We start from the raw sequence: 18434 nt of genomic DNA on the forward strand, positions 1-18434 counted from the left end.
AATTAAGTGTAAGTTTGCAGTTCAAGGCCTCTGAAGAAAGGCTTTTTCAAAGGCTATTGTGGGTGCACATTCAGTGTATATTTACATGACATGCAAGGAATCATGCTAAAAATCAGTCCTCTTCAATTTTTTATAAGCACTGTTTATAGTTCCAAACAATTAACTGGTCTTTTCTGGTATGCATTTTCAGACAGATTCAGAAATGTAATAATATGCTGCTTAGTACAAAAATTCAGCCCACCATATAAAGTACTGGCCATGCTGTGGTTGTTTAGATTTGCTCAGTTTGTTGACAATATTGATCAGCTGCCACCTTCACCTTTTCCCTCCCTTTTTATCCAAACATCGGGCATATCAGGTTTGCTGTTGGGCAGTATCACTGGCACATCACTTTGTGTTGTCCTCAACTTACCAGACCCTGGGGAGGCAAGGTCATATACAGTCTCCTTCAAGGACAGACGTAAAGTGTCCCTCTTGCCATTTAGGTGGCCAGGTTGTAACTCCTCCTCTATCTTTACAGCTTGAGGGAGTAAGATAGCAGGTTCTACCTCACTTAAGCAGGTCTCATTGGAGTCTTCGAGTCCCTCCATGGAGCTCTGAGACTGACATGACAAAAGCCGTTTGTGTAGATGGCAGCTTGTGGCTTCATCTATTGAGAGTGACCTTTCATTGACAGTGTCTGTAGTCTGAGTGATCGGGATTTCTTCCATGCTAGAGGAAGACGACAAAGACATGTTCCAAAGTTGAAGCCCGCCGCTCGACTGGCCTCGACATTTCTTGCACAAAACCTTGTCCTTAGATGCATCTTGTGAAGGGGTAACCACAGGACGCAACATGTTCTCTTTGTACGGAGATGAGGTCTGGAGTGCTGGAGGTGGGTTGCAACCTTTAAGGTGCCTGCTACACATTTCTGCGCTGTCAGCCTCAATGCGGACTCGATCATAGTCTTGCCTTGGACTAAGGCCACAGAACTGAATCTCATCAGAAAGGACAGAAGGCCTGTTGGACAGCTTGCTGGTGCAAGTGCTATTCTCAAAACTGTCGCTCAATTGGCAAGCAAGTGGCTGCAGTTCATACTGTTCTGGCTCCCTTCCACCGACTGGTTGCCGCTTTCTATGGTGTTGCTGATTGGGGCAAAGAAAGCCTTCGCTTTCTTTATTAAAACTTCTTCGAACCTGAGAACCCGTGCCGCAGCCAAATGCCCCATTAACTGCGGGATTGGTGGTCCCAGGTTCTGTAGCCGAACAGGACGGCAGTATATTTTCAGTGGCTTGCTTTGTAACACAAGGTAGGGTTATGCTCCCGCAGTTCTTCTGGGGTCCAAAGAAGCAGCACAGTGACTGGAAGAAGAAAGTGGCGAAGCCGCATGCAACGCACTTCACAAGCAAAAGAAAGATCCCAAGCTTTCTGAAAAGCAATGCAGTTGCGGGTAACATAATAATACCCACGCAAAAATACGCCCCAGCACCAATAGCTACCGGGCAACCCATTCTCTTCAGAGAATGTGCAACCCTGCCCAATCTGTCATTGTGTGGGGCCAGGCTGTATGAAATGCAATAATTGGCCACAAAGTCAACAGAAAGACCTGCAGCTGCTGAAATGAAGAGTGCTTCCACACCATTTAACTGCCATTCTAAAAGCACAAGGAGGCCAACAGTAGCAAACACACTTCCTCCCACTGCAACGGACACGTAGACACTTAATGGAATATTCCATGTCATCAGTAAGAATAGTGCAAATGTGAGAGCTACTGAAAAGCCTGCCACCTCCAAAGTCTCTGAACTTAAGCACTGCTGGAGGTCATATAATCCTAGTTGACTTACAAGCCATCCTTTCTGCAGTCCCACTGGAGCCTTGGAGATTTCCCCATTAAACCACGATAAGATCTCTTGGTAGAACTGAGACATTCTACTGAAGTTGAAGCTGTAAAGTTGTACAGTCTTGAATATTACAACAAGGGCAGTGATTCGACCCTCTGAGTCAAACCTTAGGCCTCCGGCACTGGGTGAGTGCCCTTCTGCATGCTGCTCTGCCACCATCATGCTAAGGCACTGCTCGAAAACACTTGGTGGGTAAGGAAAGGGAATATTATTGCAGCAGAAGCTAAATGCGTCCTCGCTTTCGGAACAGCGACGTATAGAAACCCAGTGAATCAATTGTTCAACAAAACACACATTGTCTTCTACTGTTTCTTGGTCAGCTGATAATGGAGAATAGAAGCTCTGGTTTTGAATTTTTCCACACAGATCCTGCAACCACAGCTGGGCTTGGGGACTGCTCATATTAAATTCTGGATCAAGAGCTAAAGATCCATTACTTTTTGGATCGAAGTGGTCACCATCATCTGATGGAATGATGCCCCAAATTAGAGTCAGCGTCATGGGTTCATCTTCACCCTGTTTCATTCGCTCAAACATGAACTGGTGGCGATATTCAGCATCATATCTCTCAAAGGGATGACTAGAGCGGAACAGCTGAGTTGTTCTGCTGTCTGAAGTTGGCAGTTTCATGCCAGGGTCTACGCATGATATGTACGTTCCACCAGCTGCAAGCACTGCAAACCAGCAGATCCATATATATCGGAATTTCACCACTCCACAAGGCAGGATCTTTAAAAAAAGCAAGTTTGATGTGTCCGAAAACCCTCGCCCTAACGTCCGAAGCTTCTGTCTCAAGGTAAACAGACAGCGCTTTCTTGAACTTGTCTCCCAGAATCCACCTGCATTTTTGGAGCAGCAGGGCTTCCAAGCTGCCTTCGCACCAGGGTTTGAAGACAGCACAGCATAGCGTTCTTGCAAAATGAGGGTGCACGGAAGCCAAACGAGAGCAAATAATGTGTTGATTAATGAGGCACTGCCAAGATATACAGCGTAGCATCTCACGGCAGTGATGCTGCTTAGGTAGCCTGAGTAAAACGTGATGCTAGATGTCAGACCCGACACTAATATCAAGTATCCTATTTCCTGTAAAACCCGGTTCATTCTCTTCTCAGGGACAGCTGGAGGATTGTGGCTCAGCTGCAGTTTCCAGAAATCAACAAAAGTCAGGGCTTGATTCAGACAGCTTCCCAAAAGCACAAGGACTGATGCAAGATTGAGGAGTGGAAAAAATGTCAAGCGAAATGCAACTTTGTAGAAAAAATATGAGGTGGAAAGTGATAATATGACAGCAACCAGTGACATTAATGCTATAAATAGTGATTTGAGATATAGTCCTATTGTGAACAAAAGTGCAAGAGCTGCAAAAACAGGATAGACAGAGTCCCGTGCCAAATAATACTTGAAAAGTTTTTGTTTAATTCCCAAATCCATTCCTGTTATGGTGGTGTTATTGTATGTGAGTTCATGACCCTCTAAATGGTCCAAATAAATTTTCATTAGTGGATCTCCTTTTTCCACTGGTAGAAATACAATGCTATATTTTAGGGATGGAACCTTGTATTCAACAGTCTGTGGCCCCAGGAAGTCTTTGTCCACAAGGTAATGGAGAATCTGGAAGATGCTTGACAGTTTACAGCGGTGTGGAACGGATGCACAGCGGACAAATTTACTCCTTTCAGTACATGATGCAACCAGGCTTCCATCATGGTAGTAAGGGGCACAGAATCTGAGGAGGCCAAGGCTTTCAGATACCTGCTGTGCAGTCAGACTAAAGCAGGAAGAAACATTGTTAAGAAGAGCCAAGTAGTTTCCCAGAGACCAACTTGGACAGCACTTATTCTTCACCATGGAGCCGTATAACTCTGATCTGACCTGGCAAAAATTTTCAAATTTTGCCCCAGAACTGATCTAAAATGAGTAATAAAAAATGGCATTTTTCAGAAAAAATACTGTACTGCTTTCAGTTTTCATGCTTATTCATCTCATTAGATTTTGTAGGTATTTGTACAATTTGTTTGTATACTTTTGAGTTTGGATATATGCAGACAAGTACTATATACATATATTGACAGCATCTAAAATGTACAGGAACCATAAAAATCTTTACAGATCTGTAATTTTTATAATAGAAATATATTTGTATGTATTATTTATGTACGTCTCTACAAATTGTTCATATGAAAAAGGATTTTAGATGCATTTTAGATGTTGTCAATGCATTAGCAGTGGCTCAATGCAGAAAAAATGTGTGCCAGAACCAAAATTTATGTACAAATATCTATAATTACTAATGAGATCACAATGAATTGTCTTATATCTGAATCTGATTATTAATGAATAGATTCTATCAGATATATCCATCAAAACATTTAACAATTTAAGAATATTATGCCCTTTCGGGAATATATAGTCCTTGTTTTACCTGTGACTGTTCCATCTGGCACATGGAGTAAATTGCCTTTAGACTCCAGAGACTGGCAGAGTTTCCAGAGCGGAAGACCAGCTGAGCATAGCGCTCTCCTACAGGACCACACATTGGGTGATAGAAAACAAAATAAAGCATGCTGTGCTCCATTTACTGATTTATTAGATTTGGAAATACCTGATAATACGCAAGTAAAATCTCACCTGGAGCATTACAAAAAAAGTTGTGCTCAGTGTAATCTCTGTGTAACATTCTCCTCGATCGTTCTCTTGATTGATGTTCAGATCTAACTGTGTCTTCTCTGTAAGACAAACAGGATTTTTTTCAATACAAACACAGCATACAATCTTTTAGTAGTAAAAACAACAGTTTGATTTAGTGAAATTATATTTAAAAGTATTTTTAGTATCATAAGAAATACCCTGCTATTCTTCCTGTGAGTTGCCATGGAAACGGGGACAGTGATTTTCCAGGTCCAGTGTTTTGCTGTAACCTCATCCACGTTGCTAGCCGGATACTTATGTCTGTTCCACGAGGTTCAAATCCCTGCGAGGTCCGATCAAAGACACATGAACGGTGAGAAGAAACTCTTTGAAGTCATTATAAAAATGAATTTAAGTCATTTGAGAGGCTAATTTACAATTCTAATGATGAAAGGCCACCGCTGGTCACTTTATTTTCAGAAATGTATTCATAGACACAAGGCTATTTCTGCCTCAGAGTAAAATATCTCTAATTTATATCTCTTAGGTGTACAGCCCATTTCCCCCATGAAATAAATAATTAGTATATCTGCCATAGTAATCTTATGTTGCAAATCTCACAATTGTGACACTTTTTCCAAACTGTAACTTTTTATCTCACAATGTGAGTTTATCTGTTATTTTAAATTTGATCTTACAATTTCTTTTCTTTTTTACTTTAAATTTTTACTTATTTTTAATGTCATTTTTAGTATATGCTTCAGTTACTTTTTTTCTTGTAGTACAAACAGATGCATAAACATTAAGAATTAAAGGAATAGTTCACCCAAAAATTTAAATTATGTCATTAATTACTCACCCTCATGTTGTTCCAAACCCATAAGTTAAATTACGATTTTTTTGGATGAAATCTGAGAGTTTTTTTACCCTCCATAGACAGAAACACAACTGACACGTTCAAGGCCCAGAAAGGTAGTAAGGACATCGTTAAAATAGTCCATGTGACATCAGTGGTTCAACCGTAATTTTATGAAGCTACCAGAATACTTTTTGTGTGCAAAGAAAACAAAAATCACGACTTTATTGAACGATTTCTTCTCTCCCGGGACAGTCTGCCGCCATTATCGAGAGTACCACGATGCATGCGTGTGTTGCTGCTGACATAGAACACTGCACTGCACCTTTTTTACAAGTAGAGACATGCACACACATTTGTGTTCTGAAGATGAACGAAGGTCTTACGGGTTTGGAACGACATGAGTAATTGATTACAGAATTTAAATTTTTGGGTGAACTATCCCTTTAAACTTCATTATTTATCACATATATTAGAGAGGTGCACATGCTCACCAACAAAGGGTCAGAGAAGTCTGGCAGAGGACCAGTCAAAATCCCAGCAAGGGAACAGGCAAACAGAACTACCGAACATGAGATGAGTACAGTCATCGGGTACTCAACTATGACCTGGGAATAGCTGTAAAATCAATGGTGTTCATATGATCAGATTTGATCTAATCACTGTAGCCTATGGCACTTTTTGCTTAGTATTTGAATGCTTCCGAATTCCTCTAAATGTACTACTGAACATAAGACTATGTTAATGTGTACTACTGTATTACTGTAAATAATAATCTTAATAATGAATTTCATGTGATTGTTATATAAACAATAAATATCATAAGTTGCTATAAAAGCATCTCACCTCCTTGGTATCCTATGCAAGCCATCATTCCTACTGAGCAGACAGACATAGAGATTAACATAATTAAATGTTTACAATCGAGTAGATATATGTCCATTACAATGATATTTATCATAGAAAAGAGTCCGGACCTCACTGTCACCATGTGATGCTGTACAGGCTTGTGGTTACTGCCCTCATGAGATTCACGAAGCCAATGGCACTGTGTTTTATTGTGACACGAAGGCAGGCGTGATGGACTGCAGCTATGGACAGTCTTAACAGGACTGGCTGAACAGTCTGCCTGATGGTAAGCATTCATTTGACCTGGACAGACATTGCTTTGTTTCGACTGCTGGTGGCCACAGCAGGGGCATCGTTTGCGTTGTGGTGAATGATAGCCAGAGCCCTGCGATACTTGACGGTGGAGCTGAGTAGAGGAGTGAGACTTGAACGGACTGCTGCTGTCGGCTTGGTTCTCCTCTATCTTGACCGGACACCTCTGAGATTCTGTGCTGTCACTGTCTGGAGGATACAGCGAAACCTCAGGGATCTCACTGTAAATAAAAGAGTCACATATTATATCAATCATCAAATGTTTTCAGTCTATTCTGTAGCTACTTTCACACCACTACATTTTAGAAAAAATCAAGTTACATTAATTATGTTGAAGTGAAGAAATCAAATCAATATTTTTCAATGAACCAAGTAGAACTGTTTCAAGAACAGCCTTGAATAAATCACTCACTGAATGATTGATTCAACAATCCAGTCGAGTCATTTTGGGAAATGTATTATTTTTACTTCACTAAATGTCAGTTCATAACTTTACATTTCAGGAAAAAAACATACTGTTCCTAGTTACGTGATGAAATCAAAACCTGCTCTGAGATGCAGTTCTGATGTCAGATTTGTATTGAATCATTCTTTGAACTGATTCTTATGAAACATCTGAACTGGTTTACAAATGAACTGACCTGAGTTTTCAAGCTAAGAGTGATCCGATAACAGAATTAGTCATTTCTAATGTAAATGATAAAATAATTAGAAAAATGATGCAAAAAGTTACTATTATGACGTATTTTGGTATAATAAATCGTAAATGGAAATCATATTTAGGTTATGATTGACTGTAAGTTGTTTATGTGCTAAATGTAAAAGGGTTGTTATTTAATTGCTGATGGTGTTTATGTGTATCACACATACTGTCTGCATTTAACAGCTGCATTTTGCTGTTGATTTCACGTGTTTGCAAACACACTTTCAGTTTCCATGCACTGAACGTCTGAATCCATCATACTGACCAACAAATTAAATATGTTTGAAGGGATAGTTCACCCAAAAATTTTAATTCTGTCATTAATTACTCACCCTCATGTTGTTCCAAACCCGTAAGACCTTTGTTCATCTCGGAACACAAATTAAGATCTTTTTTATTAAATCCGAGAGCGAAAGCCACAAGAATACTTTTTGTGCTGTTATTTTTGTTTTCTTTGCACACAAAAAGTATTCTGGTAGCTTCATAAAATTAAGGTTAAACCACTGATGTCACATGGACTATTTTAACGACTTGAACGTGTCAGTTCTGTTGCTGTCCATGGAGGATCGGAAAGCCCTCGCATTGCATAAAACATATCTTAATGTGTGTTCCAAACATGAATGGAGGTGTTAAGAGTTTGGAGCGGCATGAGGGTGAATAATAATGAGAGATTTTTTTATTTTGGGTGAACTATCCCTTTAAAGATTTTGTATTTAATTTTGTAATATAAAATAATTAGCTGTCCCACTTTTTTAAAAGCTTATGAAAAGCCTGTTCAGATGAGAGAAAAAGGCTCACTAGTGCTTACAACTCAACTGCTCAGGAAGTAAATATGAGAGTGGGACAACAATGTACTGCTAAATAATGTAAATCACCTTGAAGAACCACACCTTAAGACTTTTTTCATTATTCTGTCATTTTTTTCATTATTCGGTAAATCCACAATACTAATAATAACATTTATTACTCTTTATGGGGTACCTTTAGATTTGACTATGCTGAAATGTTAAAGTATGCTATCAGTTTGCCGAGTTCAGGACAGGTCAAATAATGTGTCATAATATAAACTTTTTTTCTATCTATGCCTGTTTACCACATTTCAACTATAAAGTTGGCAGGTTTGGTGCAAGAAAACATTTCAACAGTTCAACAATGAAATTGTAAGCTTTTAACAAGCTTATTTTTACACAGATGTACTGCTGACTCTTTACTATTACCAAGGTGAAAAGCTATGCAAACACTGGCACACATGACTGCTGTCTTTTCTGGATTCTTTGTGATGTGCATTCTAATTTGGGCAGATTATAATATGCAAGACTGATCACATTTGGCCACTGATGATATAAACAACTAGTATAAATCATGTGCAAGGAAAATAAAATCAATTTTGAACCAGAAGTGTTGGTATAAATGCTACATTTCACCAGGATTCAACAAAACACTTGCTCCTAACCCTCAGCCCTTTTTATCTCACGATTCTCAGTTTGTTACCTGTATAAAATACACCTGTCCACAGAAGCAATCAGTCAATCAGATTCCAAACTCTCCACCATGGCCAAGACCAAAGAGCTGTCCAAGGATGTCAGGGACAAGATTGTAGGCCTACACAAGGCTGGAATGGGCTACAAGACCATCGCCAAGCATCTTGGTGAGAAGGTGACAACAGTTTGTGCGATTATTCGCAAATGGAAGAAACACAAAATAACTGTCAGTCTCCCTCGGACTGGGGCTCCATGCAAGATCTCACCTCGTGGAGTTTCAATGATCATGAGAACGGTGAGGAATCAGCCCAGAACTCCACGGGAAGATTTTGTCAATGATCTCAAGGCGGGGCCATGTACCATCAGGGCCAGGGTATTGAAGCCAGGCAGGGCATTGAAAATGGGCCATAGATGGGTATTCCAGCATAACAATGACCCAAAACACACGGCCAAGGCAACAAAGGAGTGGTTCAAGAAGAAGCACATTAAGGTCCTGGAGTGGCCTAGCCAGTCTCCAGACCTTAATGACTTGGAGAGGATCTGCAAAGAGGAGTGGGACAAAATCCCTCCTGAGATGTGTGCAAACCTGGTGGCCAACTACAAGAAACATCTGACCTCTGTGATTACCAACAAGGGTTTTGCCACCTAAGTACTGAATCATGTTTTGCGAAGGGGTCAAATACTTATTTCACTCATTAAAATGCAAATCAATTTATAACTTTTTTGAAAAAATGTTTTTGTTATTCTGTCTCTCACTGTTCAAATAAGCCTACCATTAAAATTATAGACTGATCATTTCTTTGTCAGTGGGCAAACGTACAAAATCAGCAGGGGATCAAATCATTTTTTTCCCCCACTGTATGTTAACATAAGTCTCCACAGGCATAATTTTCCAGCAATGACCCTTCAGCATCTGATGGAGTTCATGGGTTTTGGTTTTGTGCATGCTGCAGATGTTTTGACGGTTATCAAAAGGAACACAGGCTTAATTTGATTTGACAGCTCTGCAGCTGGTACGTTGTGTCAGGCGGTCTGCGCTGCCAGAACTCAGAGGTGATTGTTGTGGCCTGTCAGACTGTAAGGGTGAAATCATTTAATCTTTCAGCATCAGACAAGGAAAAACACCATATTTACTGATGAGATCCCATCCTGAACCCAGCAATGACTCGAGAATAAGGAAAGCTGAGCTTAATGGACATGTCTGTAATTTCCAGAGCGAATTTGCTCATAAAATGCCCTATTTAACTACAGTCATCTTAAATATTCACTGGAGCAAGCATAAATATGTACGAAATACCCAATTTGTTTGCTCCCTTTGCACCAATTCGTATGTGCATATTAATAATATTCTGCAGTTACATTGCTCAGTTCATATTCACATCTCCCCAAAGCTTTTTTACTCAGTGGATCTTGTATGGTAGGAGTCATGATCTGGAATAAATGTCTGGAATGTAACAGAAACTGAATTGATTGAACAGATGCCCTCACAGCATTTCAGTGGATATCAGCCATGTTGGCTGGCAAACACTGACTAATATCATGTAGTATAATGCACACTTACATTGCTTGAGATTTACTTCAGGCCACTGATACCCATGGTGACTCAGTTCAGATCAAAAATCATTGGACCGATTCACAAGGGTGAATCAAGTGACACTGATCATATTGCATCTTATTGCACCAAACTGCAAAGCAGCTGCCTTTAAGCATAATCAATTAATAAATATCTTTTTCATAAATTATATTCTCTACACAGTAAAATGTGGTAACCTGCAATTGTTACCTTACAGAGCAATTTTTTCTAACCTGATTTAACCCATAAAATTTAGTTTTGTTGGTATAAAATTATGTATTTAGGTTGACTCAGTGATGCCAAATACTTTTTTATTTGAATAAAACCAGGTAATTTAGATATTACCCTTTTCAGTGTATGAACACATGCAGACTAAATTAAACTATCATTGATTGTCATCTCAATAGTGTAACTCTTAACCAAAAGATTCAAATGAATGTCTTTGCAACCAGACTGTAACATCTCCCAGGCTTGTTTGTGATAGTTTTGGGAGATGAAGCACTTGCTTTTGTGTAGGATATGTGCAGCTATTTTAAGTAACATAAACAACAGATAATAACATGGAACAAAACCTTTGATTAAGAAATCAAAGGCTGGTAAAAGGGGCCCACATGTGTGTATCGCACTGGAATAATGTGACAAGATGGCGGCGCGAACACATCGCGAGGCTCAGCGTCTTACCAGATTTTGGAAAATAGTGTTAATTTACCTGGTTATTTCACTCGTGTTCGCGCGATCCAGTTATGCGAACTACAGCTATAGTAAACAATCACTTTTGGACATCAACAAACAGTGTTCCAACATAGTTTTAGATCATCCTTTCGACTTCAGCGAACTCCCGCCGGAGCTACTGAGATCACCGCGGACAAGCGGATCACTCGTACCGACCGGAAGTGCTCGGCGTCGGCGTCGAGACCGTAAACAAAGACGGGGAAAGCGTGGAGGGCTGCGTGCTAAGCTAAGGCTAAACCCACATCGACCAGCTCTGCCCAGCATCTTCCTTGCCAATGTACGGTCTCTGATGAACAAGATGGACGAACTAAAGATCTGGACCCTCACACAGAAATGGCTTATGGACTGTAATGTTATGTTCTTCACTGAAACATGGCTCTGCAACGATGTCCCAAACAGCGTGGTGCATATGGATGGACGTGCTCTCTTCAGGGCTGACAGAGTAGCAGCAACCTCTGGTAAAAACAAGGGTGGTGGAGTATGCATTTATGTAAATAAATCATGGTGCAAAGACTCTGTCATTGTTGATACCTACTGCTCTGCTGAGCTGGAGTTCCTGATTATCAAGTGCAGGCCATTCTATCTACCACGTGAGTTTACTTGCATTGTTGCTGCTGCAGTTTATGTACCTCCGGACGCTAATGCTAACGTGGCTATGAAAGAACTCTGTGCTGCTATTAGCAAACTACAAACCCTGCACCCGGATGGAGCCTTTATTGTTGCTGGGGACTTCAATCACTGCACTCTTAGATCTGTTCTCCCTAAATTTAATCAAAATGTCTCCTGCACTACAAGAGGACATAAAACATTGGACCACGTTTATACTAATGTGAGTGATGCCTACAAAGTCACACCCCTCCCCCACCTGGGTCAGTCTGATCACCTCTCTTTGTTCCTGCTCCCCAAGTATACCCCGGTCATCAAACGTGTGAAACCTACAACAAGGACTGTTAAAATCTGGCTGGAAGGTGCTGACTCCACTCTTCAACATCAATTCCAGCTCACAGAATGGAGTGAGTTTGCTGCCCAGGCCACCACAAACTCTCAGATTAACATTGACACTTACACCAACTCTGTCATGGAGCACATCAACAGCTGTGTGAGCAGAGTGACTACACACAAAAAAATAAAAATCTTCCCCAATCAGAAGCCCTGGATGAACAGAGAGGTTCGCCTCCTGCTCAAAGCAAGAGATGCAGCCTTCAGGTCTGGAGACCAGGAGGCTTACAGCTCAGCCAGAGCCAACCTGAGGAAGGGTATCTGCCAGGCCAAACTCACACACAAACAGAAGATTGAAGAACACTTCAATTCTTCAGACCCCCGGCGTATGTGGCAAGGCATACAATCTATCACGGATTACAAACCACCTAACTCTGTGCCCCCCTCCAGCTCTGCCTCCCTCCCAAACGAGCTCAACCACTTTTATGCTCGTTTTGATCAAAATAATAAGGAGATCTCACTCAAAGCTGAGCATCAACCCAGTGAACTGCCTCTCACTCTCTCCACATCAGACGTTTACTCCACTTTGCGTAAGGTGAATGCACGGAAGGCAGCTGGCCCTGACGGAATACCTGGTCGTGTGCTTAAAGCCTGTGCGGAGCAGCTAGCTGAGGTCTTCACGGACATTTTCAATCTGTCCCTGGCCCAAACAACTGTCCCCACTATCTTCAAAACCTCCACCATCGTACCAGTACCGAAACATTCCACTGCCTCGGTCCCTAACGACTTCCGTCCTGTTGCACTCACCCCCATCATTGCCAAGTGTTTTGAGAAACTGGTTGCATCCCACCTAAAATCCTGTCTCCCTGCTACACTGGACCCATTCCAATTTGCCTATCGCCACAATAGGTCAACAGAGGACGCCATCTCAACAGCGCTTCACTCTGCCCTCACCCACCTGGACAGTCAAAACACACATGTGAGAATGCTGTTCATGGACTTCAGTTCTGCATTTAATACAGTAATCCCCTCCAAGCTGATCTCCAAGCTCAGCCAGCTTGGAATCAGCACACCCATCTGTAATTGGATTCTAGATTTTCTGACTAACAGACCTCAGTCCGTCAAGTTAGATAACCTCTCCTCCTCCATCATCACCCTGAACACCGGCGTGCCACAGGGCTGCGTACTGAGCCCTCTCCTGTACTCCCTCTTCACCCATGACTGTGTTCCTGTTTATGGCTCCAACACCATAATCAAATTTGCAGATGACACCACGGTGGTAGGTCTGATCAAGGATGACGATGAATCAGCCTACAGGGATGAGGTGCAGCACCTGGCTGTATGGTGTGCCACCAATAATCTACAGCTAAACACCCAGAAGACAAAGGAGATCATTGTGGACTTCAGGCGGACTAGGAGTCATGCACACACACCCATCTACATCAACGGAGCTGAAGTGGAGCGTGTGTCGAGTTTCAAGTTCCTTGGCATCCACATCTCTGATGACCTCACCTGGTCCCATAACACCTCTACTCTGGTCAAAAAGGCACAGCAGCGCCTTTACTTCTTAAGGAGCCTTAAGAAAGTTCACCTGAATCCCAGGATCCTTGTGGAATTCTACCGCTGTACCATTGAGAGCATACTCACGAACTGCATCTCAGTATGGTACAGCAATTGCTCCGCATCTGACCGCAAAGCACTCCAGCGGGTGGTGAAAACTGCTCAACGGATCACCGGCACCCAGTTAACTTCCATTGAGAACATTTATTATAAGCGCTGTCTGGGCAGGGCAAGAAACATCATCAAGGATGCCTCTCACCCTAACCATGGACTTTTCACCCTCCTTCCATCCGGCAGGCGTTACAGGTGCCTACGCTCTCGCACCAGTAGGCTCAGGAAGAGCTTCTTCCCCGAAGCTGTGACACTTCTGAACGCCACACCACCAATCTAACCTGCACCTGCTTATTACTGCACTGGTCACAGTACTTTAAACACATGCATTTGCACTACTCATATTTTGCACAGACTGCACATCGTTCAAGTCATTACACTATAAACTGTTTAAAGTTGTTACTGTACAAGCACAGTAAACTATTTCTATAAAATATTGCACTACTGCTATTTTGCATAGAATACATTGTTCTATCAATACTTTGCACACTCATCCAGCTGTATTTATTTATTACCACTGTTCTCACGTTTCTGCTGTTCATAATGTGTATACATAATCTGTAATCTATATAATCTACATTGCTCTGTTCATAATGTACATACAATCCCTACACTGCACTCCTATTTTATATTCTGTATATACTCTGCTCAATACTGTATATAGCAATTCCACTGTATATTCTGTAAATCATATCTTCACTTACTCTGCACTTATATGTATATAAAACACTATATTCTTGCACTTCTGGTTAGATGCTAACTGCATTTCATTAGCTCTGTACTTGTACTCTGCATAAATGACAATAAAGTTGAATCTAATCTAATCTAATCTAATATAAAGACAAGGCTTCTCCTGAGAGGGTCATACTCAAACATGAGTCACTGCAGCTTCAGTTAGATCTTCTCCACCAAATCTGGAGAATCATCTCACCATCTGCTCAGCAGTACTTTGATCTACAGACAGATTTCGTCATTAAAGATAACAGGGAATCTACACCTAGTTATGCTGAAGCAAAATGTCTCAGTCAGAGTAGATGAGCTCTGTGATTAACATTCTCAGAGTCAATCGTCTAACACCTCCATTTAGAGTCCTAGATCCCTGTGTAGTTCATTATTAGAATACTCCAGACAAAAAGAAACATGCCTGCCTAATGGATAGAAAGAAAATATTTTTCCATCCATTAAAAGAAGTGGAAAAGTGGAATATTTCTCAAGTGCCACTCAGAATAGCAAGTGTACTGTAGATATGTACTTTACATAGGTTGTATAGATTGCATTTTTTTAATACAACATAAAAATGCTAATGCTAATATTTTGCATCCAAAAACATAAAGATTGTCTAAGCAATATAAAGCAATAAAATAGTACAGTAATGCATCACTTTAAAGCATTCCATTCTGTTAGATACAATTATAGATACTAATGTGTTACTATGAAAAATTTTCAACAAAAAGTTGACATCATGTCAGTTCCACACTAAGCAACTTTGGCTTTTCATTTCTGACCTTTTAAGCATTCTATAAATGTCCTCATAATGCTAATATAATAATAAAGCTATTATGAATGAATTTTGATGATCAGAGCATATTTATCATATGGTGTACAATAAAAAGCTTCCTTAATTTTACTATTCAAACATTACTTTGTATCAAGTATGTAGCCTACTGCATAACAGGAATGATTTATCTTTGTTTAGCCTAATAATATAAAGAATGACTCACGTGATGTGCTTCTCGTATAAGTTACATTTCCATGGGGCAGAATTCGGTGCAGAACATTATTTTGTCATTCATTGCAAGAATGTAAAGAATATTTCTCACGTGTCCTTTTGAATGTCAAATGTACTGTAGGTCAAATATAAATTAACATGGAGTTTGCCCTAGAAATTCATTCAAAGTGGCTTCTGTAGCATCAAGATCAGCGTTCATGTCAGTTTATGGATAACATGCAAGACAACCCCAACAAATGATAGTATTTCGTTGTATTTATTCCATCGTGATTTCCTTGTACTTTCAACATACTATTCGGTTGTTACCCTCAGAGAATAGTATTTTTCGCTTGTAAACAAAAGCCAAGTGGGTCTGATATTGAGACACCTTAAAAGCGGTACGTTCGTTAGTCCTGTTTGTTCGCAAAAACAACCATTTAAATGACTTCACTAACAAACACACTTGCTCCAACAATTAGCCTTATAAGCCCCGCTATCCACGTACCTCTGAGGTGCTTCCTGAGAAGGTCCCTCTGTCGTGGATGAATCTGTAATTTCAGCATCATCGCGTTCTCTAGAAATGGACACGGTATCCATGCTTTAGGGAATGTAATTTCCGACTGTCACTATCAAATGTGTAATTCTGTGCAGAATGCAATCGAAGCAGGTTGTGGTCGTGCTGTGGACGGCAAAGCCTGCGTTAGTGAGTGTATTGAGGCTGCTTCATCGTGGCGCTGCGATGTTGACAGTGAGTTGAGCGCGCGCTGTTCACCCGAGGGTGGTGCTGGAGAGCAAAACCACTTCTCCTTAACACTGCAAGGGTGTGTAACCAAAGCCATAGCGAAATGGGAAATGATCTGGTATTATTTTCAGTCAAATGGCAAGAAGCTGCACTGGTTTGCTGCATACAATGCAATACTTTCTTGACAGTTCTTGTCACATGCACGGGCTAAATTTAACTAATTATTGGGTTTTTGAGTCAAAGGTCCAATTACAGTTGCATCTTGGAGTACTTATGTAACCTATGTTTTATTCAAGGTGGTTTCAAAAATTCTGAACTTGCAAAATCCCGTTTGTGTGTGTGTGTGTGTGTGTGTGTGTTTAGCAAAAACAAGCAGACACATAGGCTACACACTGGACAAGAGTCAATCATATAATATAATACAGTTTGATTTCCAGCTGTTCTCAGGACAAGGGTATTTACTGTTATTTTTGTATTAATTAATACATTTTATATAATTTTTTCAATTGAGATTTTCCTGAAATGCACAGAATTATGAAGAAAAACCTATAAAATACTGATTCCCATTCTGATGTGACATTCCCAAATAGGGTGACACATTCCTGGCTATTGGGGCATATTGTCACACAAGAGCAATGCAGTAAACTGTCTTTTTTGTGGCCAATAAAGGTGGAAAAGCTTCTGTTGTTTCTGACACTTAAAACGCTACAAATAATCTTGGTTGCAAAGAGCGATTGGTCCAGCAGGACCTTATAAACATAACAGATATAGACATGACATTCAACTGTGAGAAAAACATTATTTTACATTGTTATGGGCTTTATAACATCACACACGTTCATACAAATGACCTGTGATAATATTATATATTGAAGGTCTTAACAAATTTAAATGGCCCTGACTTGATTTATTATTTATAATTCTGACTCACTATTCTCTACAGACAAGACTTTTTCTCACATGCCTTAACTCAACGAGCTTTGACATGATATGTGTTAAGCCTACAGTGCAGTTGCCTCTGCAATCAATTGAGCATGTTTGCTTCAGAGCATGGGTGTTTCTGTATTGGCACTCATGGTAATCTCTATAGTGGCACATTTCTCTCAGCGAGTGTTGATGTGAGCTACATAGTTGCTTTATTTCCTCAGTGTATTTCAAGACAGAAAGACACATTTCCTTAATAAAATAGCAGTGAGAAAAGGCTCCCAGTGTGTGAAAACATTTCTATTTCGTAGTGTTTCTAAACTGTTTGGTTTCAAAATAATGAGTAGGCCTACCAGGAGGATATGATTGGTGTGTCACTGTGTGTTTACACACATTATTCCAACAATAGTTTTATAGTTATAAAAATGCTTTCAATAATACAGAAACTATAGGTCACAATTATTACTTCACACTTCATCAAATGCTGTAGAGAGGAGGAAAGCACTCTCAATCATACTTTAACAAACATCAGTATGTTCTTCTCTTCTCTTGCGCCTTGAAATGAATGAGAGACTTTGTGACAAAATCTGATCTCACAGGAGATGCATGTTAATGTCAATTGTAAACTGACTGTAAACTGTTTCAAATGATCTCTTCTGACTGGATCACCGAAGTATGGTAGCTTGCAGGTGTAAAACAGGCCAACAATGATTTGCTCTTTCACCATTTATGGTAGGCTATAATTAAAATAACAAACAGCATCCTGATATCATACTTTATAGCCAATATTCTTGTATACAAAATTTAAAAAAGTAATCTTTGGGATTTATGTTAAATAAAAAATGGACTTTTACATGGTAGGCCTACATATACTCTGCTACCACCTACTGACATAACGAGGTAAGCTCGCCTTGCAGTTTTTATTCAACTGATAGGCCTCACATTAGCCTTCTATGCAACCTGTTGTCTCATTTCCTTCACTTTGCAAGCACATTCAAATTTGTTAGCGAGTAAAAACATTTTAAAACCTTTACAGTCAAATAAATTATGTTTATGAGGAATTGCTTAAATCACTTGAAACATGTTTTTATTTAGATTTCTCATATTTTGAGGTTTGAGATTATGAGAATTTTACATGATCCATTATTAAAGTATCTACATAATTTTCAGTACTTAAAATTAAAACTTAATTTGGGTAAAGTTAGACAGAACATTCTGCATCATGCTGTTAAGCGTTTGTCTCATGTATATTTATTTCCATTGTCCCACGATGTTGCCCCCAAACAACATATTTTATTGTTTTAAAAAAGTACAACACTAAAATTACTTTCTTAGTTAGCTAATTCTTATTATATAATATATTATCCCCCGGTTTCACAGACATGGCTTATAGTTAGTCTCAGACTAAAATGCAAGTTTGAGCTGTCTCAACTGAA

General features: G+C 40.0%; 1 protein-coding gene across 1 annotated transcript; it reads right to left on the reverse strand.

Moving 5' to 3' along the window:
• Positions 1 to 302: 302 nt before the first annotated feature.
• On the reverse strand, positions 303 to 15929 carry LOC306886166 (protein dispatched homolog 2-like; the record flags this gene model as incomplete). Its single annotated transcript, XM_079443073.1, has 8 exons — positions 303 to 3788; positions 4303 to 4400; positions 4509 to 4606; positions 4727 to 4851; positions 5859 to 5982; positions 6211 to 6240; positions 6342 to 6746; positions 15838 to 15929. 8 exons carry the CDS (start codon positions 15927 to 15929, stop codon positions 303 to 305), a joined length of 4458 nt encoding a protein of 1485 aa, XP_079299199.1.
• Positions 15930 to 18434: the final 2505 nt, after the last annotated feature.

This window comes from Barbus barbus (assembly GCF_936440315.1).
Source record: "Barbus barbus genome assembly, chromosome: 20".
In the NCBI taxonomy this organism is placed as follows: Eukaryota; Metazoa; Chordata; class Actinopteri; order Cypriniformes; family Cyprinidae; genus Barbus; species Barbus barbus.